At 42.5% G+C, this 20,361-nt stretch overlaps 1 protein-coding gene and 2 long non-coding RNA genes across 3 annotated transcripts; all 3 read left to right on the top strand.

The window, feature by feature from the left end:
- Positions 1-3,955: 3,955 nt before the first annotated feature.
- On the top strand, positions 3,956-7,012 carry LOC128806830 (uncharacterized). Its single transcript, XM_053976662.1, has 6 exons — positions 3,956-3,964; positions 4,439-4,580; positions 5,336-5,395; positions 5,538-5,611; positions 6,257-6,360; positions 6,796-7,012. Exons 1-6 carry the CDS (start codon positions 3,956-3,958, stop codon positions 7,010-7,012), a joined length of 606 nt encoding a protein of 201 aa, XP_053832637.1.
- Positions 7,013-7,391: 379 nt separating this feature from the next.
- Positions 7,392-8,323, top strand: LOC128806922 (uncharacterized). The gene is made up of 3 exons (XR_008436978.1): positions 7,392-7,420; positions 7,843-7,934; positions 8,239-8,323. It is a non-coding gene; the product is annotated as an uncharacterized LOC128806922 (long non-coding RNA).
- Positions 8,324-8,397: 74 nt separating this feature from the next.
- LOC128806921 (uncharacterized) lies at positions 8,398-11,502 on the top strand. Its single transcript, XR_008436977.1, has 4 exons — positions 8,398-9,013; positions 10,203-10,350; positions 10,868-10,922; positions 11,210-11,502. It is a non-coding gene; the product is annotated as an uncharacterized LOC128806921 (long non-coding RNA).
- The last annotated feature ends 8,859 nt before the right edge of the window (positions 11,503-20,361 follow it).

Raw genomic sequence — 20,361 nt, forward strand, 5'->3', positions numbered from 1 at the left:
ACACTGTATAAAACACTATATGATATAAAGCACCTGCCTTCACAAGAAAGCAATTAATGAAGATGCGTTTTCCTAGTGTTAGGTCTGGGGTATGAACAAGCAACATAGCCTATATATGGAAAAACATTCCCCATTTGGTTACTTCCTGAAAAGCCCTATATGCACATTTCCCTGCAAGCACACTCATAGGTGTCTCAGATTCAGAGCAAGACACAAATCTTGCTCAGCTTTCAAGACCATGTAGACTCTGTGGAGGAATTTCAAACCTCTGTGGAGAATTAGAAAAAAAAAATGAGAGAAGGGAATCAGAGACATATTTGTTCTGCAGAACAAGCCACCCCCTACTGCCCACCATCAGGGAGGGTAAAAAATGTTTTTACTTTAAACAGTCTTGGAGGAAACATACTCTGAAATCACAACCATTGCTAGAGTCAGGCAAAGCACATTTTGACACATGAAGTGAAATGCAATCCTCAGTGAGACTGGTACAAATGATCATTTGTCAAGACTATCACCTTTTTGGGGCTTCTTTTGGCAATCCTTGACTATTTTGCCACACCCCTGTGGCGGATTTAGAGAGACCGGTCTAGGGTTTAGAGAGAGTGGCCTAGCAGGATTGCTCTAGGGATTGCAGACCTGTCCCTGTGGCAAGTTGTGTGGGAAGCTGGGTGTCTGGCTGCCCCCCCGCCAATAACATGTCCTTGGCAGCCTGTGAGGACGATGCAGCCCTTTTTTTTCTTGGGTTGCCCGGTAGCGAAACCAACTTGCCCATGGGCAGGACCCCTGTGGGCAACCATGGCCAAGGTCATGGGGCTGAAGGACTGAGCTGGTTGCTTGTGGAATCCAGTTGTTTGTCTACCCTCAGATTAAAATAATTTTGGTCATTAAAGACAGTGAGTTGGAGAGAGAGAGGCAGCACTGATCCAGCTGGGGCGGAAAGTGGGTTTTCTCGTGTCATTGTAGGTTTTTTTGTCCTGCAGTGCTTTGGTATACAACATCCTACACTATATTCACCCTTCCTAAATTACTGCACGGCCCTTGCTGGGATCCTCAGGGTAGCCCTGATTTGGGAGAGTACAGAGCTGACAACCCCTGCACAGCGAACCCTGGGTTTCTCACTCCCTGAGGTGTCTTCTCCTCAATCTCCTTCTCTCTCCAAAACTTCCTGGCAAACCATAGCTAATAATGTGAAAACACCAGTGCTCTAACTCCAGGTGTTTAGTATTTGTATTAATTAATTATTAATTTTATTTTTTATAATAAACAGAAATATATTATAAATAAAATGAAAATAAATATTAAAAATTAAATAGAATAAAATAAAACCAATTTTATTAATTAATTAATAATTAAGGCAGCTCAATCTGGGCTTAGTTTAGGCCGTTAGATTTTATTTTTGGAAGTCAATATATGCAAACTTCTTCCTTCCCGAAATGGAAAAGCATTGGGTGTTTCAAAGGTCTTGCACCTTGCTTCAAAAGAGACCCATGTGGGAGGAGATGAAACAGGAATGTGGCCTTTGCAGCTTCCCTGGGATGTGCAGTGAAGGGGCAGGAAGTTTATCTCCCTCTCACCACCAAGCGATGAATATTTTCAATGGCTGCTTTAATTAAAAAGTATTGGGCCTTACAGTAAAGGTCTGCCAGCCCCTGCTGCTGCTGCTGTCCACCAGGGACTAGGGAGATCAAGCCTTAGAGCCTTCAAATGTTTGACTTAAGAAAATCTGCCCCTCTTCCTCAGTGCTCTCCTGTCCCTTACCCATGATGACACATTTCTGCTAAAATCCCTCCAATACTGTCCCGAAACACGCGTAGTGCTGAGTCCATTTAGACAACCTCGGCTGCACCTGGAGCACGAGTGGACAGGCTCTCTGCTTTAACACATGGGATGTTTCAGACTCCTGTAAATCCACTTCATCTCACTTTAAACACTTTTGCTTTCCAAAAATGTTGGGTCCAAAGGGCAGCGGTTTAGATAAGAAAAAATACTAAAGGAGATTTAACACTTCATATGAAAATGCTAAGATGCTAAAGCAATTCCAAATATCTATTTAATATATAAATAATTAAGTACCTCATACCAGTCTCAAAGCACTGAATATGAGAAATGAGAAATGTGGATGTGATGACCAGAGCAAGACTTTGCTTCAATTCCCAGACACAAGACTCAAAATATTGGGAAAGTCATCCCCACCCATTCTTAAACACTCAACACCTTGCCAATTGCCTAAAAGCAACAACTGTAAAAACTGAAAATTTGTTGTAAGAAATGATCTTCCTCGTGTAAAGCATGAGCTGAAAATATCCTGATTCAGCACTGGATGAATTTCCACACCTCTTCCCACACCAGAGAGCACCCCATGGGACCAGGTGCTGAGGAGCATCCCTGCATGTGGCAGGGCTAAGATGGGTTCCCTGCTGCTCTCAAGAGTTCCAGCCCAGTCCACAGGTCCAGTGGCAGCATGTCAAGAAGGAAAACCAATTATTAATTCTGCTTTTTCTGCTGTTTCACCTTCCATAGCAGAGCAGGGCCTCGGGAGGAAGGTGCTGTCCCCGGGAGCAGAGCAAAACTCCTCAGCCCTGTTGGGAAATGCTGTCAGAGGAATAGCGGAACACTTGAAAATGTCAAGACCTCAGAGACTTGAAATAATGATCTGAACTGTTAGACTTTCAACAGTTTGGAAAAAAACCCCAAAAATCTTCGGAGTTTAATTTAATTGCTATTTACTAGGGTTAAAGTTAAAACAGCGACAGACTAATAAACCTGGAGACGGAGGGTTAAGGAAGGGTTTAAATGTCTTTCTGATTTGGGGAGGTGTGGCCTGGTGGGGTTTCTTTAGCCACAGAAAGGCTCCAGTGATGCTCGGGTTCCTCAGGCTGAGGGCGGCGGGAGGTGCAGCTGTGCCCCCCCCGCTGTGCCCCGTGAGGCCCCACGTGCGGAGCTGTGCCCAGCTGTGCCCAGCAGCAGCAGGATGTGCCTGTGGAGCAGGGCCGGAGGAGGCCGTGGGGATGGATGCGTGGAGGCCTGGAGCAGCTGTCCCCTGCAGCCAGGCTGGGAGAGCCGGGGCTCTCCCGCCTGGGGAGGAGCAGGGTGCGGGGAGGCCTCATTGCGGCCTTGCAGCGCCCAAAGGGGGCAGAGAGCGATGGGGGAAGGGGAAGGGTTTTAGACGAGGAGGGGGAGATTGGGATCAGATGTTCGGAAGAGCTGTGAGGGCGGTGAGACGTTGGAACAGGCTGCCCAGAGGAGCTGTGGATGCCCTGTCCCTGGAGCGTTCCAGGCCGGGCTGGGCAGGGCCCTGAGCACCCTGGCCTGGTGGGTGGCGGCAGCAGCAGCAGGTGATTGTTGAGGTGCCTCCATGGCCTTCTGGAGCTCCATGGCTGAGCGCAGCGGACAGCAGTTACCTGGGCATGGAATGTTGCCACCGGTTGCCAGGGGCACTCCTGGTCCCAAGGTTCTGTTGGCACGGAGTCTGTTGAGCCAGTTGACGGATTCTCTGCTGCGCAGCAGACGCGGAGCATCCGTCTTCTCCATCCCGGGAGGGAATAGAGAGCCATTTGCTGACATTTGCGAGCCAAACTCTGGACTGACCGTACGGGTGAGTGCAGACCATTCTTGCAAAGGCTTCTGATGCTGTGGGGCTGGGCTGGGCTGCAGGATGGGCTGCAGGGGGGCTCAAGTCCCAGAGTCACAGACTTTGCCTCTAGCTTTGGACGAGACCTGGGGACTCGGGAATGGGAGTCTTGGAGCTTGGGGGTGTTCAAGAAAACTGGCAATCCAAATGCATAATCTCTCCTCTACTTTCCTGATAGGTTTGGAAGAGCAGTTTTCTGTCACTCCGAAAAATCGGCAGTGGGCTGCCCAAAGGAACCAAAGGGATTGATCACATCCCTGACAGTCCTTTTTTTTTGGAGTTTGTCCCACTTACTTTGACGGTGGTTTTTGATCACAAAACACCATGAGCTCAGTAAGTACTTTGCTACTCAATGCAAATCTGATTCTTGAAACGTTTTCCAGGGTACTTCTAGAAAGCATTTCACGCGTTTGTAGCAAATGTAGAGGAACAGAAGCCTTTGAAAACTTCATGGAACTTGATGTTCTGGAATTGTGAAGGTTTTGAATCTCTGTGGGTGTTAGCAGTAGTGCAGAAATGCTTACGGTGTGAGCAGCAGCCTGCTGGAATTGGGAACTGGTCTCCTCATTTTCAAGCCATTGGGACAGGACCTTTCTCGGGGAGGCAGCTTGTGGGAGATCAGGGGTGCCGTCTTTTCCCTGATGTGATCTGCTCTGGTGGGAATGGCCCATAGCAGCATTTGGTGTGCATTCCAGCCTTTGCAGGAGAGTTTTCTGTATCCTTGTGTGCTGTCATTGCTGTTGCAAAAACCGAGGGCCATGTTCATATCAGTGGCACAGAAAATGCTAAGGCTTTGTTCCCTCTCAGCATCAGCGAAAGCGCCCTGGAGGAGCAATTGATTCCAGACCAGCTCGGAAACGGAGCAGGCTGCTGCCCTCCAGCGCAGGTGGGACTTCGCAGACGGAGCCAAGAGACCTTGAGGAAAGTGCTACAGCTGCTTTTGAGCCTGGTAAGAACAGAGACTGCTTCTGGAGGGTTGAAGACCATCTGGCCATGTGCTTTTGCCAGTTTCTAGGCCCTTTACTGGGGAGGAAGGGAAGCCTTGGGATTGAGGAAGCACCTGGAATGGCATCCCTAAACAGCGAGCCTTCAGACAACTGTTTTGGTTTGTTACTGAGATCAGTATTGCTGCTGCTCCTTATTGCTGCTGTTATTGGCGGCCAGTGAGAGAGGAGCTGTGTAGGGAAGGTCCTCAAGTGCTGCTCAAAGACCTGAATGCATGTTCTGATGAGTTGGCAGTCACTGCAGCTGCCACAGTGGAGGGTGGCAAGCTGAGTTTGAGATCTCCTAAGCTGGATGGAGATGAGGAAAACCTGTCATTAGCTCTGCCCCATCCTTCAAGGAACCAATCTACAGCATGGTGCCATAAAATTAGTAATTGCTGTGGTTTGTTTGTTTGGTTTTTTCCCACTGTGTGCTAAACATTCCCCTATATGAAATGAATCATCTGTTGATGTGAACCTCCTGTAATCTGTTGTCATCCAATAGAACTTTTGAGGAGCTCAGCTGCTCTTCTTTTTGTGCTGTCCCTTCAGAGGGACAGGGCCGGCAATGCTCCCTGTGGACAGTTGAGGGCAAGGCTTGAGTGAAATGTTGGACCTGAAACTGAAGCACAGTAAATCCAACCTCAGCCTGTTCCACAGTGGCAGCCCATTGCATTCCTCTGCAATCTCTGACCATGCTTCTAATGTTCTCTATTTTCAGCTGGTGGAGAATTCCTAGATCTCACAGGTGACTCTTCAGAGCTTGAAGTCATCGCTATCAGTATTGATGAGTCTCCTGTGGTAAGTAGTGACTGGCACAATCCTTCCATCTTGCATTCATTAGTTTTCTGGCCTGTCTTCTGAAACCTTACTGAGTACCCTGGCCTCAAAGGTTAAAAGATGGCTCTGATTTACCACTTTAGACACAGTTCCCAGTCAGCCCACAAGCACACTCATGAACACATCAGCATGCCTGAGAACAGCTTGCAGAGAGTGGGTGAGCAACCTAAAAGAGGTTGTTGCTTCTGTGATTTAAAGGAGAGCACAGGAAGTCTTTGACTTCCCAAGGAAGAAGTGTTTTAGCTGCAACATCAGTTTAAGGTACCTCTGTCACTGAGGTGTAAAATGCAACTGCAGCTGGCTGGGGTACACACTCATTCTGTTTCTTATTCCAAGAAGTCTTTAAAAGGGTCACATTTGGTCTTTTTTCATTTTCCCCTACTATTTGGTAAGAATATGCTTGGATCCAGCCCACAGTGCAGTGTATCTGCTCAAATTTGGCATGCCACTGCTGCTGTGCGAAACAGAAACGTGCAGCAAACATAGCATGGGAGTTATATCCTGACGGGGTTGTTCCTGAACCTTTGCCAAGAAAAGACCTCAAATTTTACAACAGATTTTGCATGACCCAGCTCCATGTGCACCAAACGCAAGAGCAGGTTTGGGTATTGGCTTTTTTCTCTTCAGTAGCTGTTCATCTAATAAGTAGTGTTCAGACTATCACAGGTGAAATTGCCAGTTTGGGAGAGAAAGAGAGAAAGAAATGGCTCCATCCCAAATCCAATTAGGGAACTGAAACAGGGAAGCAGGAAGTACAGTGTTCAGGTGGTTCCTAAGTGCCTCCATTTCTACCCCATTTCAGGACAGCCAGCAGAGCCAGCAGCAGCCACATCTTTCCAGAGCATCAGAGAATTCAGCCGAGCCACTGGCAAGGAATGATGAAGAGGAACCAAGAGAAGATGATGGGTATGTGAGAGAGAAAGTGTCTATCAAAACATGAATTTCAGATGAGTGGTCGAAGGAGGTTTTTGCCAAGCTTTTGGGTTCTGCCTAACTCTGTGCAAATACTTCAGACCTGGGAAAGAGTGGCCTGCCTGGACGAGAATTAAAATAAACCCAGCAAAATCCATCAGAAGCCTTTCTTCTCTGTTTGTGAAGCCTTAGCTTCTTAGAAGCTGTCCATCTAACATGGAATGTAAGAGAATGGCTGGACACACTGAATGCTTGCCATCCATAAAAATTCTTGGATTGACTGGGTTTCTGGGCTGGGATGTTGCTTAATCAGAATAGGGGATGATTTAAGTACCAACATTTTCTTTGTTAGTAACCCTTGATGTCCAGTGAAATTTTTCTCTCACGTTTAAAAGGCTGCATGTTCTTCTGGTTATGCTCTCTCTCTAGTGCATGGTCAGCAGGTCCTGCTAGTCCTCCGATGGGGGAAGGTGACAACTCACAGGTGCAGGACAAGGATCAGAGCCAGCAGTACCCACTTGGCTCCAGAGACACAGAGAATTCAGTCGAGGTACGGGCGAGTGACAGTGAAGAGGAACCAAGAGATAGCAACGAATATGTGACTGATGAAGAGTCTCTCCAAAGTGCAATTTCTGATACAAGGTAGGCACAGGTTTTTGCCAGTCTTTTGAGTTCTACTTGATTCAGTTTGGAGAATTTTGACTTGACACGTAGTAGTTTGTCTGGAAGAGAAGTAACGGAAAGAAAACCGTAAAAACCAGCAAAATCCTGGAGAAGCCTTTCTTCTCCATTCAGGAAGTCATTATTGAATGTTTCTGGCATTATGGATTGCGATACACTGCAATGCTTGCAGTACATAAAAGCTCTTGCACTGACTGTGTTTCTGGGTTGGGATGTTGTTAAATCAGAATGAGGGGTTTTTGCAATTTTATGTCTTGGAAGCCCTCTGTGCTCTGTGAAATTGACAGCTGCATGTTCTTCTGGTTCTGCTCCCTCTAGTGCATGGATGGCACGTCTCGTTAGTCCCCCGACTTGTGAGGATGACAATGCAGAGGTGAGGATCCACAGCCCTTGCTGGGAAGCTCCAACTTGCACGTCCCTCCAAGTCCTTTCTTGATGGTGTCCATAGAGGGAGAAGCCCTTGCCAGGATGGCACTGGCAGATCTGTGTGTTCCTTATAGTTCTATAGCATCGAGTGACAGACTGCACATAGTCCAAGTCCAATTTGCCTGCTGCCAATAGAGCAGCAAACTGGAATTCTGTGCTCCAAATTCCTGTTGTGGTTTCTTTTGTTTAGCATCTGTCCATCTAACACAAAATCTTTAGACTAATCATTGGGCCTTTTGGGGGAGAAAGAGGGAAAGAAAAGACTCCAGGCCAAATCCACTTAGGGAACTGACACAGGGGAGCAGGTTGCTCAGGACTATTCAGGCAGCTCCTAATCTGTCTCCATTTTTACTGCATTGCTGGGAGCAGAGCCAGCAAGACCCACTTGATTCCAGCGCAGCAGAGAATGCAGCTGAAGTACTGGCGAATGAGAGTGAAGAGGAACCACAAGATATTGAAAGGTATGTGACAGATAAAGTTTCTCTTCAAAGTCTAATCTCCGATACATGGTAGAAAACAGGTTTGTGCCAAGCTTTATGGCTTTTCTTCTCTGTTCATGAAATCCTAATTGAATGTATCTTTCAGTAACACTTTAGTAACACTGAAGAGGCTGAGGTACATAAAAGTAATTGAAATTGGGCTGGGATGTTGCTAAATCAGAATAAGGGATGTTTTACTTTCTGGCATTTCTGCATCAATAACCTGTCATGCATGGTGAAATTAATGGCTGTGTGTTCTTTCTGCATCTGTTCTCTATAACAAAAGGCCCTCTGCTAGCCTCCTCTGTGTGATCTGCAGGAGTTGTTACTCACAGGTAAGGATCCACCTGTTGTTGTCCTTTCAGATTAGTGGGAGGGGAAGGGACAAAAGGGGAGCTGCACAACTCAGTTGTTCTGGGTGGGTGCTACAGGCAGCTGGCTGGAAGCACAGCCCTTGCTGGGAAGCTCCAAATTGCCCATCCCTCCAAGTCCCTCCTTGGTGGGGTCCACAGAGGGACAAGCCCTTGCCAGAATGGTGCTGGCAGATCTGTGTGTTCCTTGTGGTTTTAGCATTGACTGATAGAATTCTTTACTCCCAAGTTTTTGTGGCTTCCTTTCTTCAGGAAAGGAAGTTGTGGCTTCCTTTCTTCAGCAGCTGTTCATTTAACGTGAAGTGTTAAGGTTATCGTAGCAGAATTTGCCAGTCTGGGGTAGAAAGAGGGAAAGAAACACTGCCAGGTCAAATCCAAATAGGGAACAGGAACAGGGGAGGAGGGTGTTCAGGGGGGTTCCTAAGCTGCCTCTGTTTCTACCCTGTTGCAGTAGTGAGAGCAGAATCAGCAGCACTCACTTCTTTGTGTTTCAAGGCAGTGGCTCTTTGTGCTACTGCTTTGAATGCTCTTAAGCAAACTTAGAGGGTGATACCCTACCCTTCCTCACCTCGTCTGCTGTAACTGCTTTCTGAGCTAAGGTTTGTGTGCAGCACCAGGGGGGGCTCACCAAATCTAATTGTATCTTCTTTTCTCTCCCTTCCCATGTGCATCGATGGAAGCTTTTTGAAGGTGAGTTGATATTTTACAGTTGGTAATGGACTTTTATCTAAAATGTAATAGTTATTTTTGTTGCTCTTTCCCAAGAAACTCAAGCAGCAGGGATTGAAACTGCTTTTAGCAAAAGGCAAGGGACAGGGCTAAAGCCTCTGGCCAGTGTCTTTGTGTGTGTGGTGGCCTCTGTCAGTCACAGTGGGAAATCCCTGCAGTAAAAGTTATAGGTGAATACTTATGCAGAAGGAACTTTAATTTGGTAACACTTTCTGCCGTTTTAATTGATTAGTGGTTGATTAGTTTTACATGGTCACTGGAGTTGCAGAGGTCAAAAAGCAGCATTTCCTGACCCTTTTGCTGTTAGAGACCAGGCCATTAAAAATGGTTCTTCCTGTAACTTGGTCAATACGTTGTCCACAAAAATTGGATTTGTTACTGGGGTGCAACGGGTATATAATCATACACTTCAGAGAGACATTGGTTGTTCATTTCAGTGTTTACCAGTCTGGGTGCTCAGTGGTATTTCACAAATCAGACAGACCCACTATCAAAATAACTTCTATTATTTATAAATTTTATCAAACAAAGAAATTAGCATTATTTGGTTACAAGTGACATGGTTATTTTCTTAGCTAGTATTCTGTCTTCTTTTGGTTAATGATCGTCTCACTTCTCACTGTAATTAGTCCACTCAGTCCATTGCTCAGTCTCCCTCTTCTTTTGGGCTGCGGAGTTTCTTGAGGTGCTGCTCCATGAGTCGGTGGCCGCAATCTCTCCCTGCAGGAATTACGTTCTACCAGTCAGAGCTGATTTCAGGAGAGTTGGGTTTCTTAGTTTCTTCCTTATCTTGGGAGTTGTGCCAGATGTCCTTTTGGCCCCTCAATTCTGTGTTTTTTGTGTCCACTCTCAGTGGGCATCCTTCTCCCCAGGCTTTGTTAACCCTTCCCCAAATCTGAGCTCCTTGAAGCACGTCAAGCCCTGAACCTTAACAAGGCAATTCTACCAACAAGGAATTTGCCCATGGGCATCACTTAGAGCTTGTTTGTTAGCTGCTGTTTATTTAATGGAATAAATCTCCCTTCCATTTGATTTGGTTTGAAAGTATACAAGGATCAAATATATCAATACAAAGAGCATTCTTCCTTAAGAAATCTTTCACATATTCTATATTTTGTATCAGATATAACTGATGAAAATTAAATTACAGTTTATCAACGGCAAAGGAGAAGGGCCACCCTGAACAGCCAAGAACAGGTGGATGGCTCTGGTAATGGAACAGGAGCTAATGTTGTACCTGTGGCTGACTCAGCCCCTGCAGAACAGGGAGCAGAGGAGGAGAGAACTGCAAGTTCAGAGTATGTATGGCTCATGCCCTGACAAAGATGAAATTTTGTGCCTTTTTTTTGTTTTCTCTGTAGGACTAAGTTATACAGGTATGCCTGGTTTATCTTTGAGGCCTTCCCATATTCTATTTCCCTCCTTCTCCCATGTTGCAGGATGATCAAATGACACTGTTTGCATTTTGGGAGAAAAAGGCAGCCCAAGGCAGATGTACATCTTTGCACAGAGCCTTAGAGACGAGTGTGGGGGTATGGCAAGGAATGGGGATTACTTGCATCAAATCCCAGAGCAGGGTGACTGACTGCACCTTTCTCCTAGTGAAAACCAGGGCACCCTTTCCCTCAGGGCAGGGGGACCCCAAATCCTCATCAAATGCAGCAAACAGAATTAAAGACAGCAGGGTTCTTCAAAGGAAATATGTCATGGCTAGTCAGTGCAGTTGCATGATTATGTGAGATTTTATGGATCAATAAATGTTGAAGTGTGGTTGTATTAACAGCTGCATATTCTTTCTGGTTCTGTCTTCTTTAGTGCACAGCAAGGAGTTGTCATTAGGTGTCCAATTTGCATGGATTCTTACTCAGAGGTAAGGATCCACCTGTCGTGATCCTTTCTGCTTTGTGGGAGGAGAAAGCCAGAAGGGGAACTGCACAAGTCAGATGGATGATGTGGAATGTTGTGGGCAGCTGGCTGGAAGCACAGCCCTTGCTGTGAAGCTCCACAAGTCACTTCTTGGTGAAGTGACACTGGCAGATCTGCGAGTCTCACATTATTTTGATTCCAGATGCTCTAAGTCTCATTTGCGTGGTGCAAATTGAACAGCAAAATCAAATTCTTTCTTCCCAATACATGTTGTGATTTTCTTTCTTCCAGATTCTGCAAAGTGGACGACTGATTATGGCAACCATGTGTGGCCATGTCTTCTGCAGTGAGTGCCTCCCTGCTGCCCTGGAGACTGTCGGCGTGTGCCCAACCTGCAGGGCGGAACTTACTCCAGAGCTATACCATCCCATTTATTTATGAGTGCTTCTGCTTCTCAGGACAGACTGAGACGGATCTTGGACAATAGGCAATGTAGAGACTTGTTTCTTTATGTATATAGTTCTTCCTGTATATAGTTTCATTTTTGATAAATTCAATTATAAATAAAGTTTTGCTTGATTTAAGTATAGTCTGTCTGCACGTCTGTCTGCACTGTGCTGATAGACAGAGATGTTTAACAGGTGGAAATAAGGCTCTTTGTTGGAGCACTCAGAAGCTTGTTCTTTTCATGTCTCTGTAGTCATTGATATGGGGGCAATGTGCTAAAGCCATAAGCTTGGTAGTTCTTGTGGCCAGTGTGTGTTGTATGGGGAAAAAGAAACAAGGCCTGCTTGGGGTGAGAGGGATTCAGTTTCTCAGGCCAGACTCTGGTGGACGCTTTGGTGGAAATGTCATGACTTCATTGCTCAGAGGATGGAAAGAGTAGCAGGTTGTGCACACATCCAAAGAAAACAATGTTCTTTGAGAATAACTGGTACATTAATAAAATGCTGCATTTAGTGTTGTAAGGTTTCATTAGAATTAGAATCTGGAGGCTTTTGAAGGAATGTGTTTTTGAATATCTGAAGTTGGTCACTGACTTTGAGCTGTTGGCAGTACAACTGTGCTGTAGCTTCCTTCAATTACAGCAGTATAATCCTAAGTTACACTGAAGAGAAACGCAATTGTCCAGAGATATAATAACTGGACATAGGAGTGGAAAGAAAATGACTTCTGCTGTACAAAAGTAATAAAGAGGCAAAGGCAGATCTCAGGTAAACAGTGGAACAGTAAATTCATTGTGCCACAATACAGAAAACTGAAAACGAAACTTTCCTTACTTCCAGCATTGTCTTGAAGACAATTTTTTATTGTCTTTCTCAGTTTTAGTGTTTTTTTTCTTTTGATTTCTGTAGTTTTGTTCATATTTAAACAGTAGCATCTCAAAGGCCTTGGCAGGACTACCGTCACAGATCTATAATTTTGTAATGATTAGGGAATGGTAGGTCAAGTGCTCTTAAAATGATTTTGCAGATAAGACGAAGGACGGAATAACTTCACAGGTTCAGAGTCTGTGTGGGGAGGTGATACCCATTTCTCAAGGAAGCTGCAGAGTTAGACGGAAATCATAGATGTTTTGGGTTAGATGGCTTCTAAGAGGCCTTCATCTCATTTGACCAGGGGTGGAAATGAGAGTGACTTCCATGTAGGTCCCTTGAGTTGTCCTTCTGGCTGAAAGATTTACTTTTCTGAAATTATTGGGAAACCACCCCAGGCTTCACAACCTTTCAAGGACAATAAGCAGCAGCCTCATGATGATGCCCCCCAGCTCTCCCTGGACTCTCAGAGGGGTCCTATTTACTCCTATGGGCTTGTATGAGTTAGAGAAGTGCTGCCAAATAGGGAAAAAGTTGTGGCTGTGGTAAGATGGGAAATGGCAAACATGGAGGAAACAGGTACGTTTTCTGACCTCTGAAATAAACATGGGTAAGTCTAAAATGTAATTTTTAACTTAATTGGACAAGAAAAAAAAAGCCAGATAAAATCCCCATCTAGTAGCTACCCTACCAATGTTTTAGATGTTTTAGCCTGATATTCTCCAGATAGCTGGGATACTTCTGGTGGGGGCATGTGGAGAGGAGCAGTGGGGTATAAATGTGCAGAGATAAGGGTGAGCTGAATGGAGCATGGCTATTTGACATACTCCAGCAGCAGAACTCTCTCCCTCTAGCAATTTTGTTTTCTTCCCTTTCTATGTTTGTAGAAAGGTTTTTAATCTGGTATGTCCTGGACTGTGGACCATTTCTGGGTTATCTGTGGCTGTTCGAGTTGATAGATGTAAGAGCTGCTTATGTGGTGTTTGGGGCTTTTTTTTTGTGACATGCTGATCTTCATTTTGGTTTTTCATTCAGTCTGTATAAAAAATGCACATTACAACACAAGCATAAGCTGAAGAAAATAATGTAGGTGATTTTAATAGCTTATATGCAAAGAATCCTACTATTTTGCAAAGAAAATACAAAAATGGTGGTCTGGGATATCATAACCAAGTTCTTGTAGATGGGTGCCAGTAAGTTTGTAAACTCAAAGTTAAGTAATTGAATTTTATAACATGCATATTTCTTTCTGGTATTTGTATTTAGCCAGTGGAATTTCCGACAACAACTACCATTGCGCCGGGTTTTAAATTAGGTTTTCAAATAGAGGGCATTTTAAATAAGGACAACAAAGTTATGCATAGTTAAAATAGATGATAGAGAAGGATAATGGGAGATGGAAGCCTCATGGTTTAGAACTTAGGCCAAGAATTTTGAGCCAACTTCTATTAATTACAAACTTTGTTGCTCCTTTCTCAGAGATGTCAAGTCCAGATCACTGTAGGCAACCAGAAAATCAAAGTTCTAATTCACTACTGCAAATCCCAGGCACGCTCCTTCAACTGATGTCTGCAATGGGTGACTTCTTAAAATTAACTTTTCTTCAGTTTTATTCTGCAACTATGAAAAGGCTGTGGAATTGCCAAGCTTCTGGTTATTGTGAGGTTTGTCCAGCTAACATTACTTTTCAGCTTAAACTGTAGATTCTCTCATGAATAGACACCAATTTTGGTACCCATTTTGCAGTGTTACAGTTCCTGAGCTATAAGGCTTATATGTTGCTATGGTTCAATATAAGCTTGGATGATGACATGTTGGGCTGATAATAACTCCTGGTGTATTTTATTGGCATTGCTCTCTTAAACAAAATCACATCAGATATAGTCTATAGGGTTGTCTGAGAGGTCAGCAGTTACAGTAGGTGTGTGTAATTTTGCACACATTTAGCTAATTTTGTAGAAAGAGCTAATGTTTGGCACTTGTGAAGGTTGTTTTTATTCATCTGGCATGCTTCCATTCAAATACCCATTTAATGTGGTCACCAACTATAGAAATAGTTAAACAGTACTGTAAATGGACATGTTTTCTTTGTTGGGATGATCGCTGACATACTGAATTCTTTTCATTAAGTAATTTGACCACAAGCATTTCTTTACTTTGGAAAAAGGAGGAAAAAAGCTCTACTAAATATGCTTCCTTTCAGTTTTCATATTTGCAGTGTTTATATAGGGGGATATAATTAGAAGTTCAGGACAAATTGCACAAGGTATTGGAAGAAAATCAAAACTAAACTAAACTAAACATTCAATTTTTTATTTTTTTTTTTTTTTTTTTTTTTTTTTTTTTTTTTTTTTTTTTTTTTGGATTTGACCATTGCACACAAACATTTGGTTATAAATAGATACCTCATCCATGTTGGAGTAACATTTTACATTCAAAGTAGGATTCTGGAAAAGAAAATGCTTTTCAAAGTGATGTGAAGCAAACATGCAATTTGAAACCTTTGGTTAGTTTATGAATCTTTACTACAATTGGATTACATTTATATGCTCTGTAGTAAATACCAAAAAGCCCCCTAAAGTAAAACATGTGCCAGCTGAATAATCCTTACTGAGAGAACTTGCAACTGCAGTTGTTCTTAGCTCTTGATAAATTTGCATTAGCAGGGTTTTGTGTACTATTGATATACACAGTAGCTACTGTTACAAGAATAAATACCACTGGCATGTACACTGCCAACCTGAGAGACATAAATTAGCTAATCCATTTGATGGTAGTACTTACCTTACCTGAAAGAAGTGGGATCTCTCAAATTCTGAGGAGAACAGAATGCAGTACCATTCTGTGTCTACCATCCTTATACAGAATTTACTACTCTATGTGGAGATTGCAGGAAAACATAGTTTCATGTTTTTCCTTGTGAAACTAATCTTGAAGAATGTTACTGCCTCTCTGAAGATCTGTTAACCAGGAAAATGTAGGCACACACTTGCACAAAATTCCTAGGAATTAATACTTATCTTCATATACAGAGAAGAGTCAGTGCAGAGCAGAAGACAGTAAGATAAAATTTTCAGCTGGTGTTCTCAAGCTGTACTTTTGAAGAGTAGTGCTTTCTGCCGGAATGATCAAGTCCACTAGATTAATTTCTTATAGGAAGCACAGCAGGTTTCTGTAAGTACTGTCTGACTCTCCTAGTTGTATATATGCACCTTCCATTTATTGAGAAAGAGTAGAAAATACCTTTATTTGGTAATTTGCTGGTATGAACCAAGAAAATCAAAGCTGAATTTGACACCCATGAAACCAAACAGGAAGAAATTACTCAAAGCAGTAAATGCCAGAAGGTGCTAGATTAATTCTAATCAATACTCCAGACCTTGCTGTGCTGTCACCGTGTGAGGAGTGAGAAACTCAGTCAGGTTTTGAGATGCAGAAGTATTTGGTAGAAGTTTCTATGAGAGCTGTTCCTGGGGCAGACTGATACAGTATTCCTTGGGGTTGCATACACTGTACAGAGTTGCCCTAGAAGTGAGCACACCTAACTTTTCATTCATCAATGCTATGGATGTTGGGGAAATGATTCATAAACTAAATGAAATAAAAGTCCAGGACAACTAAGTTTGGCTTCAATATTTGTTTGTTTGAATCCAAAAATCATAATCTTCTGGAAGCCAAGAACCAGAGATTAACATCTTCAGTGTCATTTACAGCACAAACAAACCTGACCCTTTAAGTGGACTTCTTTTGGTTTCTTCCTGATTGAACATGCTTTAAATGTATTCATTTTTCCTTAGGTGATCACTGCCTTTCCTTTCAGTGAAAGTAGAAACTGAGTATTATGCAAGCCTGACAGTCCGATTTTCTGATGGGCAGCTGACATTCTTTAACTGCACTTAAAGGAAAAATGACACCTCATTTAACTGACATCTCATAGTTCCCCTGCCTTTGAGAGCTGACAGTTTGTCACTTTAAAGGTGCAGATTTTACCCTATTCAGATTATTGCAGAATATTTTAGAGCAGCTCAGGCTATGGTTCTTGGAAGAAGGTAGACCTTTCTATCGACACTTTCCTATCTACTCTTCAACTCTAATAGTTCCCCTACTTGACCAAGCATAGTTCTCAGTCATGGCTGGTTGATAAGGGAAGAGCAACTGGTGTCAGCTACCTGGACTTGTGCAAAGCATTTGATACTATCCCACACGACCTCCTTGTCTCTAAGCCAGAGAGACATGGATTTGATGGATGGACCACTGAATGGATAAGGAATTGGCTGCATGGTTGCACTCAAAGAGTTGTGGTCAATGGCTTCATGTCCAAGTGGAGAGCAGTGACAAGAGGTGCTCCTCAGGGGTTGGTGTTGGGACTGGCACTTTCTAATGTCTTTGTCTCTGAATGGACAGTGGAATTTTAATGCACTCTCAGACAGTTTGCTGACAATACCAAGCTGAGTGGTGGGGTCGACACGCTGGAGGGAAGGGATATCACCCAGAGGGACCTTGGCAGGCTCAACAGGAGGGTCCATGCAAACCTCATGATATTCAGCAAGGCCAGGTGCCAGGTCAAGCACAAATACACAGGCTGGGTGAAGCACAAATACAGGCTGGGTGAAGAATAGATTGAGAGCAGCCCTGATGAGAAGGACTTGGGAATGTTGGTGGATGAGAAGCTCAACACAACTCATCAATGTGCACTTGAGAAAGCTTGGGGGAATCTCATCAATGTGGCGTAATAACTGAAAGGAAGGTGGTGTAAAGCAGATGGAGCCAGGTACTTGCCAGTAGTGTCCAGTGACAAGACAAGAGGCTATGGACCCAAACAGGAGATTCCACCTGAACATGAGGAAACACTTTTACACTTTGAGGGTGACTGAATACACATGGGTTGCCCAGAGAGGCTTTCAGCCATGGAAGATTTCAAAAGCTACCTGGACACAGTCCTGGGCAACCAGCTGTAGGTGACCCTGCTTGAGGAGGGAGGTTGAACCAGGTAACCAACAGAGGTCCCTTTCACTCTCAGCTATTCTTTCAGAGTTTTCAGTTTAATATAAAGTTGGACAGAGAATCTCGGTCAACAATATCAAAACTAAATGAAAACTCTTCCTCAGAGCATCTGCAGTAGGTCTTCCTGCCTACTACTTCCCCTTGGTATATCAAAATATACTAGGAATTTTCTGTATGTCAAAACAAGACTGAAATCAAATAAAGAATTCCATTAGACACAGCCATTTTCTCCTTGAGAGTAGCAACTTAAACTCATTTATAGGAGCAATTCTAGGTCAATTTATCAGCAACTAGTACCAGGGGATGCATGTCATTACACAACTATAGCTGAGCTTAGGCAAGCAAAGATACAGGACCTGAAACCAAATGAAATCTGGTTTTCCTGAGGGAAAACCCAGACCAAGAGTGATTTATTTATTTTCAGCTAATTTACTCCATCTTTGCTAGAATTCATGTAGAGATTCAGGTTCATTATGAGAAAAATAAAACAGACTAAAGGACCTGGTTAAAGTACTGCTTGATCATTTCTCTCTGTAAAGGCATTGTTATAACTTATAATTTATATAGGAAGTGTGGGCAGCATACCCACACTTGTCCTCTCCCTCCTCCCACAGTATTGGCAAAGAGCCCAAGGCACAGGGAGGAACAAAGTTATGAAAACTGTTTGAGAGTCTAAGCTGGTACCTTAGGCAGTTGTAAATAATTTTCTTCTGGTTTTGCATCTCCCAGTGTATTTCTTGCTGTAAGGACCATAATTCATGAGCAGGAACAATTGAATCCATGCTGCACCAGATTATTTGCTGCTTTTGTCATAAAGACAATTCTGGTAACTTTTCAGGTTGATTTATGGCTCTTCCTTATATATTAAAATTCTTATACAACTCAAGAAGTCCTAGCTTGCAGTTTTGGCACATGAAAGAGAAAATTTAGCTGAAGTTTGTATTTTTTTCAGGTAACATACAAAACTACTAGCTTGCTTAATTCAATACAGTTAGAATTACGATCAAGAACATGTCTTCATGCAAATCTCTTCTGTTAATGTTACCTTTTTTCTTTTGTTGAAATTATAGCAGAAATTGTGAGGTTAAGTTTGGTTTCAACTCACATATTTGTGGGTTTTGATTCCTAAAAGCTTTTTAATAGTTATCCTCTGCATGACATATGTGACTCTTTTCCTGTTTTATTTTATTTATATTTTATTTAGTTATGGAGATTAATCTGGTGATTACATTTTTGTTTTTTGGGTTGTTTTCTTTTTTAAAGAATCTGTCATCTGCCTCTAATGTTGAACAGAAGGTTTTTATGCACCTCTTGCCCATGAGAAAGACAATGTGTTGCTGATCTTAGGCGTTGCTGAGTGTGTATTTTCTTGCCATATAAGTAATATTTCTTTGGTAAATTCTACTAAGGCTGAATGTCTTGCTTCTGCCTCAGTTTTAGTCTCTTCCCTCTGACTGCTAAATGCATGTTCATGCAGCCCATGGAGACAATCACGATTTAAGTGACAAAGTACTGATGATGCAGTATGGTGTTCTTGTGTTCAAGCATTTGCCTTCCTGAGGAAAGCAGGCAGCATCAGGCATTGGCTGCACTGTGTAAAACTGGACATGAAGAGCTGTAGCATGATCTGAAAAATACATGCTATAAAGCTATATGAGCTGTATTGGACTCAGTGTATTGCTGAAAGAGTAGAACCTTACAAAAATTACATGGAAAAAAGTGAGGCAAAGTAGGCTGACTCCCTAATGAACAGGATAATGTTAAATTTGGGGGATTATCATTCTGATGCCCTGTGCAAAATATGTTTGGTATCAAAATTGGTAATGTGGAGAGCTAGAAATCTTTAAAAATTATATATGCATATTTCATACATATGAAATTTTGCAGAGTTTTGAAAGGCAAATTATTGTTTATTTACAGGGGAAGATAACTTCTTTGCACTGTAATGAAATTCAGTAAACTTCAACACAAATACTACTCATAGTTTTTAAAGAAGGATTAAGTATATGTGGAAAAAACTTACTGGAAAAAAACAAATTAATTTGGAAGACTTCATGCAGAGAAAGTATATGAAAGCTTTTGAACTAGTATCCAAAGCACGGAGCTTATCTGTATAGAAGGTAATTGGATACTACAGTGTCTGACAGGTTGGATGACTTTCTTACACTTTCAAGAAGGTTTGCTAAGAGAGAGCTGGATTATAAGAGTGATTTAGCTGAGTGCATTGCTGTATTTCCTTGATACCTTATAGTTTTCTTATTAGCATGGGAGTCATAGAGATTCTTACCTGCCATGTGAGGGAGATAATATTTACTTAATAAATTTTACCTTTAAATATACCACAGAATTGCATAGCCCCAGACGAAAAGTAGTGACATTGAAAGTCTCATGGGAACTTTCAACTTGGATTCTTTCCTTCTGTTCCATTTTGTAAGAACTATACATGTTACATTAGCAGCACAAATGCAGACTGTGATCCTGCTTGCCATTAACTGCAAATCAAGTGGTTTTTATACAGGTCGTGGTGTGATTTAGTGACTTGGGATTTGTGGGATTCGTGGTCAACTTTCTCAGCCTCAATGAGGGTGAAATACCTAGAAAAGAGTAAGGATGGATTTGTGGTTTAAGTATAAAATTGAGAATCAGGAGATCTGTTCCTGATTTGATGACAGATTATTTGATTTGTGGAAAAGTAATTTTTTTGTTCCTTAGTTTTTCTGTTCCTTAATTTCTACTTATGTAAATAGGAGTGTTATTGACTAATTCTGCCGAATAGAGGACTTGATTTATTAACATTCATAATATGTTTTAAGACAAGGAGGAAATCAATATTAGGAAAGTGGATTCGAAATAACTTACTACCTTCCTCAAAAAAAAGTTACTTGGCAGTAGAATACCCTGAAAACAATATCTTCTATTGGTGTGTTTATGTCCAGTATAGGTATGTGTAACAATGAAGATAAATTTTAAAGTTCTTTCTGTGTGATTTCTGTCATATCTACCATATTCTATCATCTACCATATTTACCAATATCTGTCAACCTAAAATATGTACCACTTATATCTTTATAGCTCTTAAAAAAAAAAACCAAAACAAAACATATTGCCTGTCCAGATGATGCC

Source organism: Vidua macroura, chromosome 4 (assembly GCF_024509145.1).
Source record: "Vidua macroura isolate BioBank_ID:100142 chromosome 4, ASM2450914v1, whole genome shotgun sequence".
Classification (NCBI taxonomy): Eukaryota; Metazoa; Chordata; class Aves; order Passeriformes; family Viduidae; genus Vidua; species Vidua macroura.

What these genes read in the sequence shown, in the direction of transcription:
- LOC128806830 (XM_053976662.1), top strand. An exon ending in GCTTGAAGTCATCGCTATCA is followed by an intron (nt 5,396 to 5,537) that starts GTATTGATGAGT and finishes TTACCACTTTAG; the next exon opens with ACACAGTTCCCAGTCAGCCC. An exon ending in GAACAGCTTGCAGAGAGTGG is followed by an intron (nt 5,612 to 6,256) that starts GTGAGCAACCTA and finishes ACCCCATTTCAG; the next exon opens with GACAGCCAGCAGAGCCAGCA.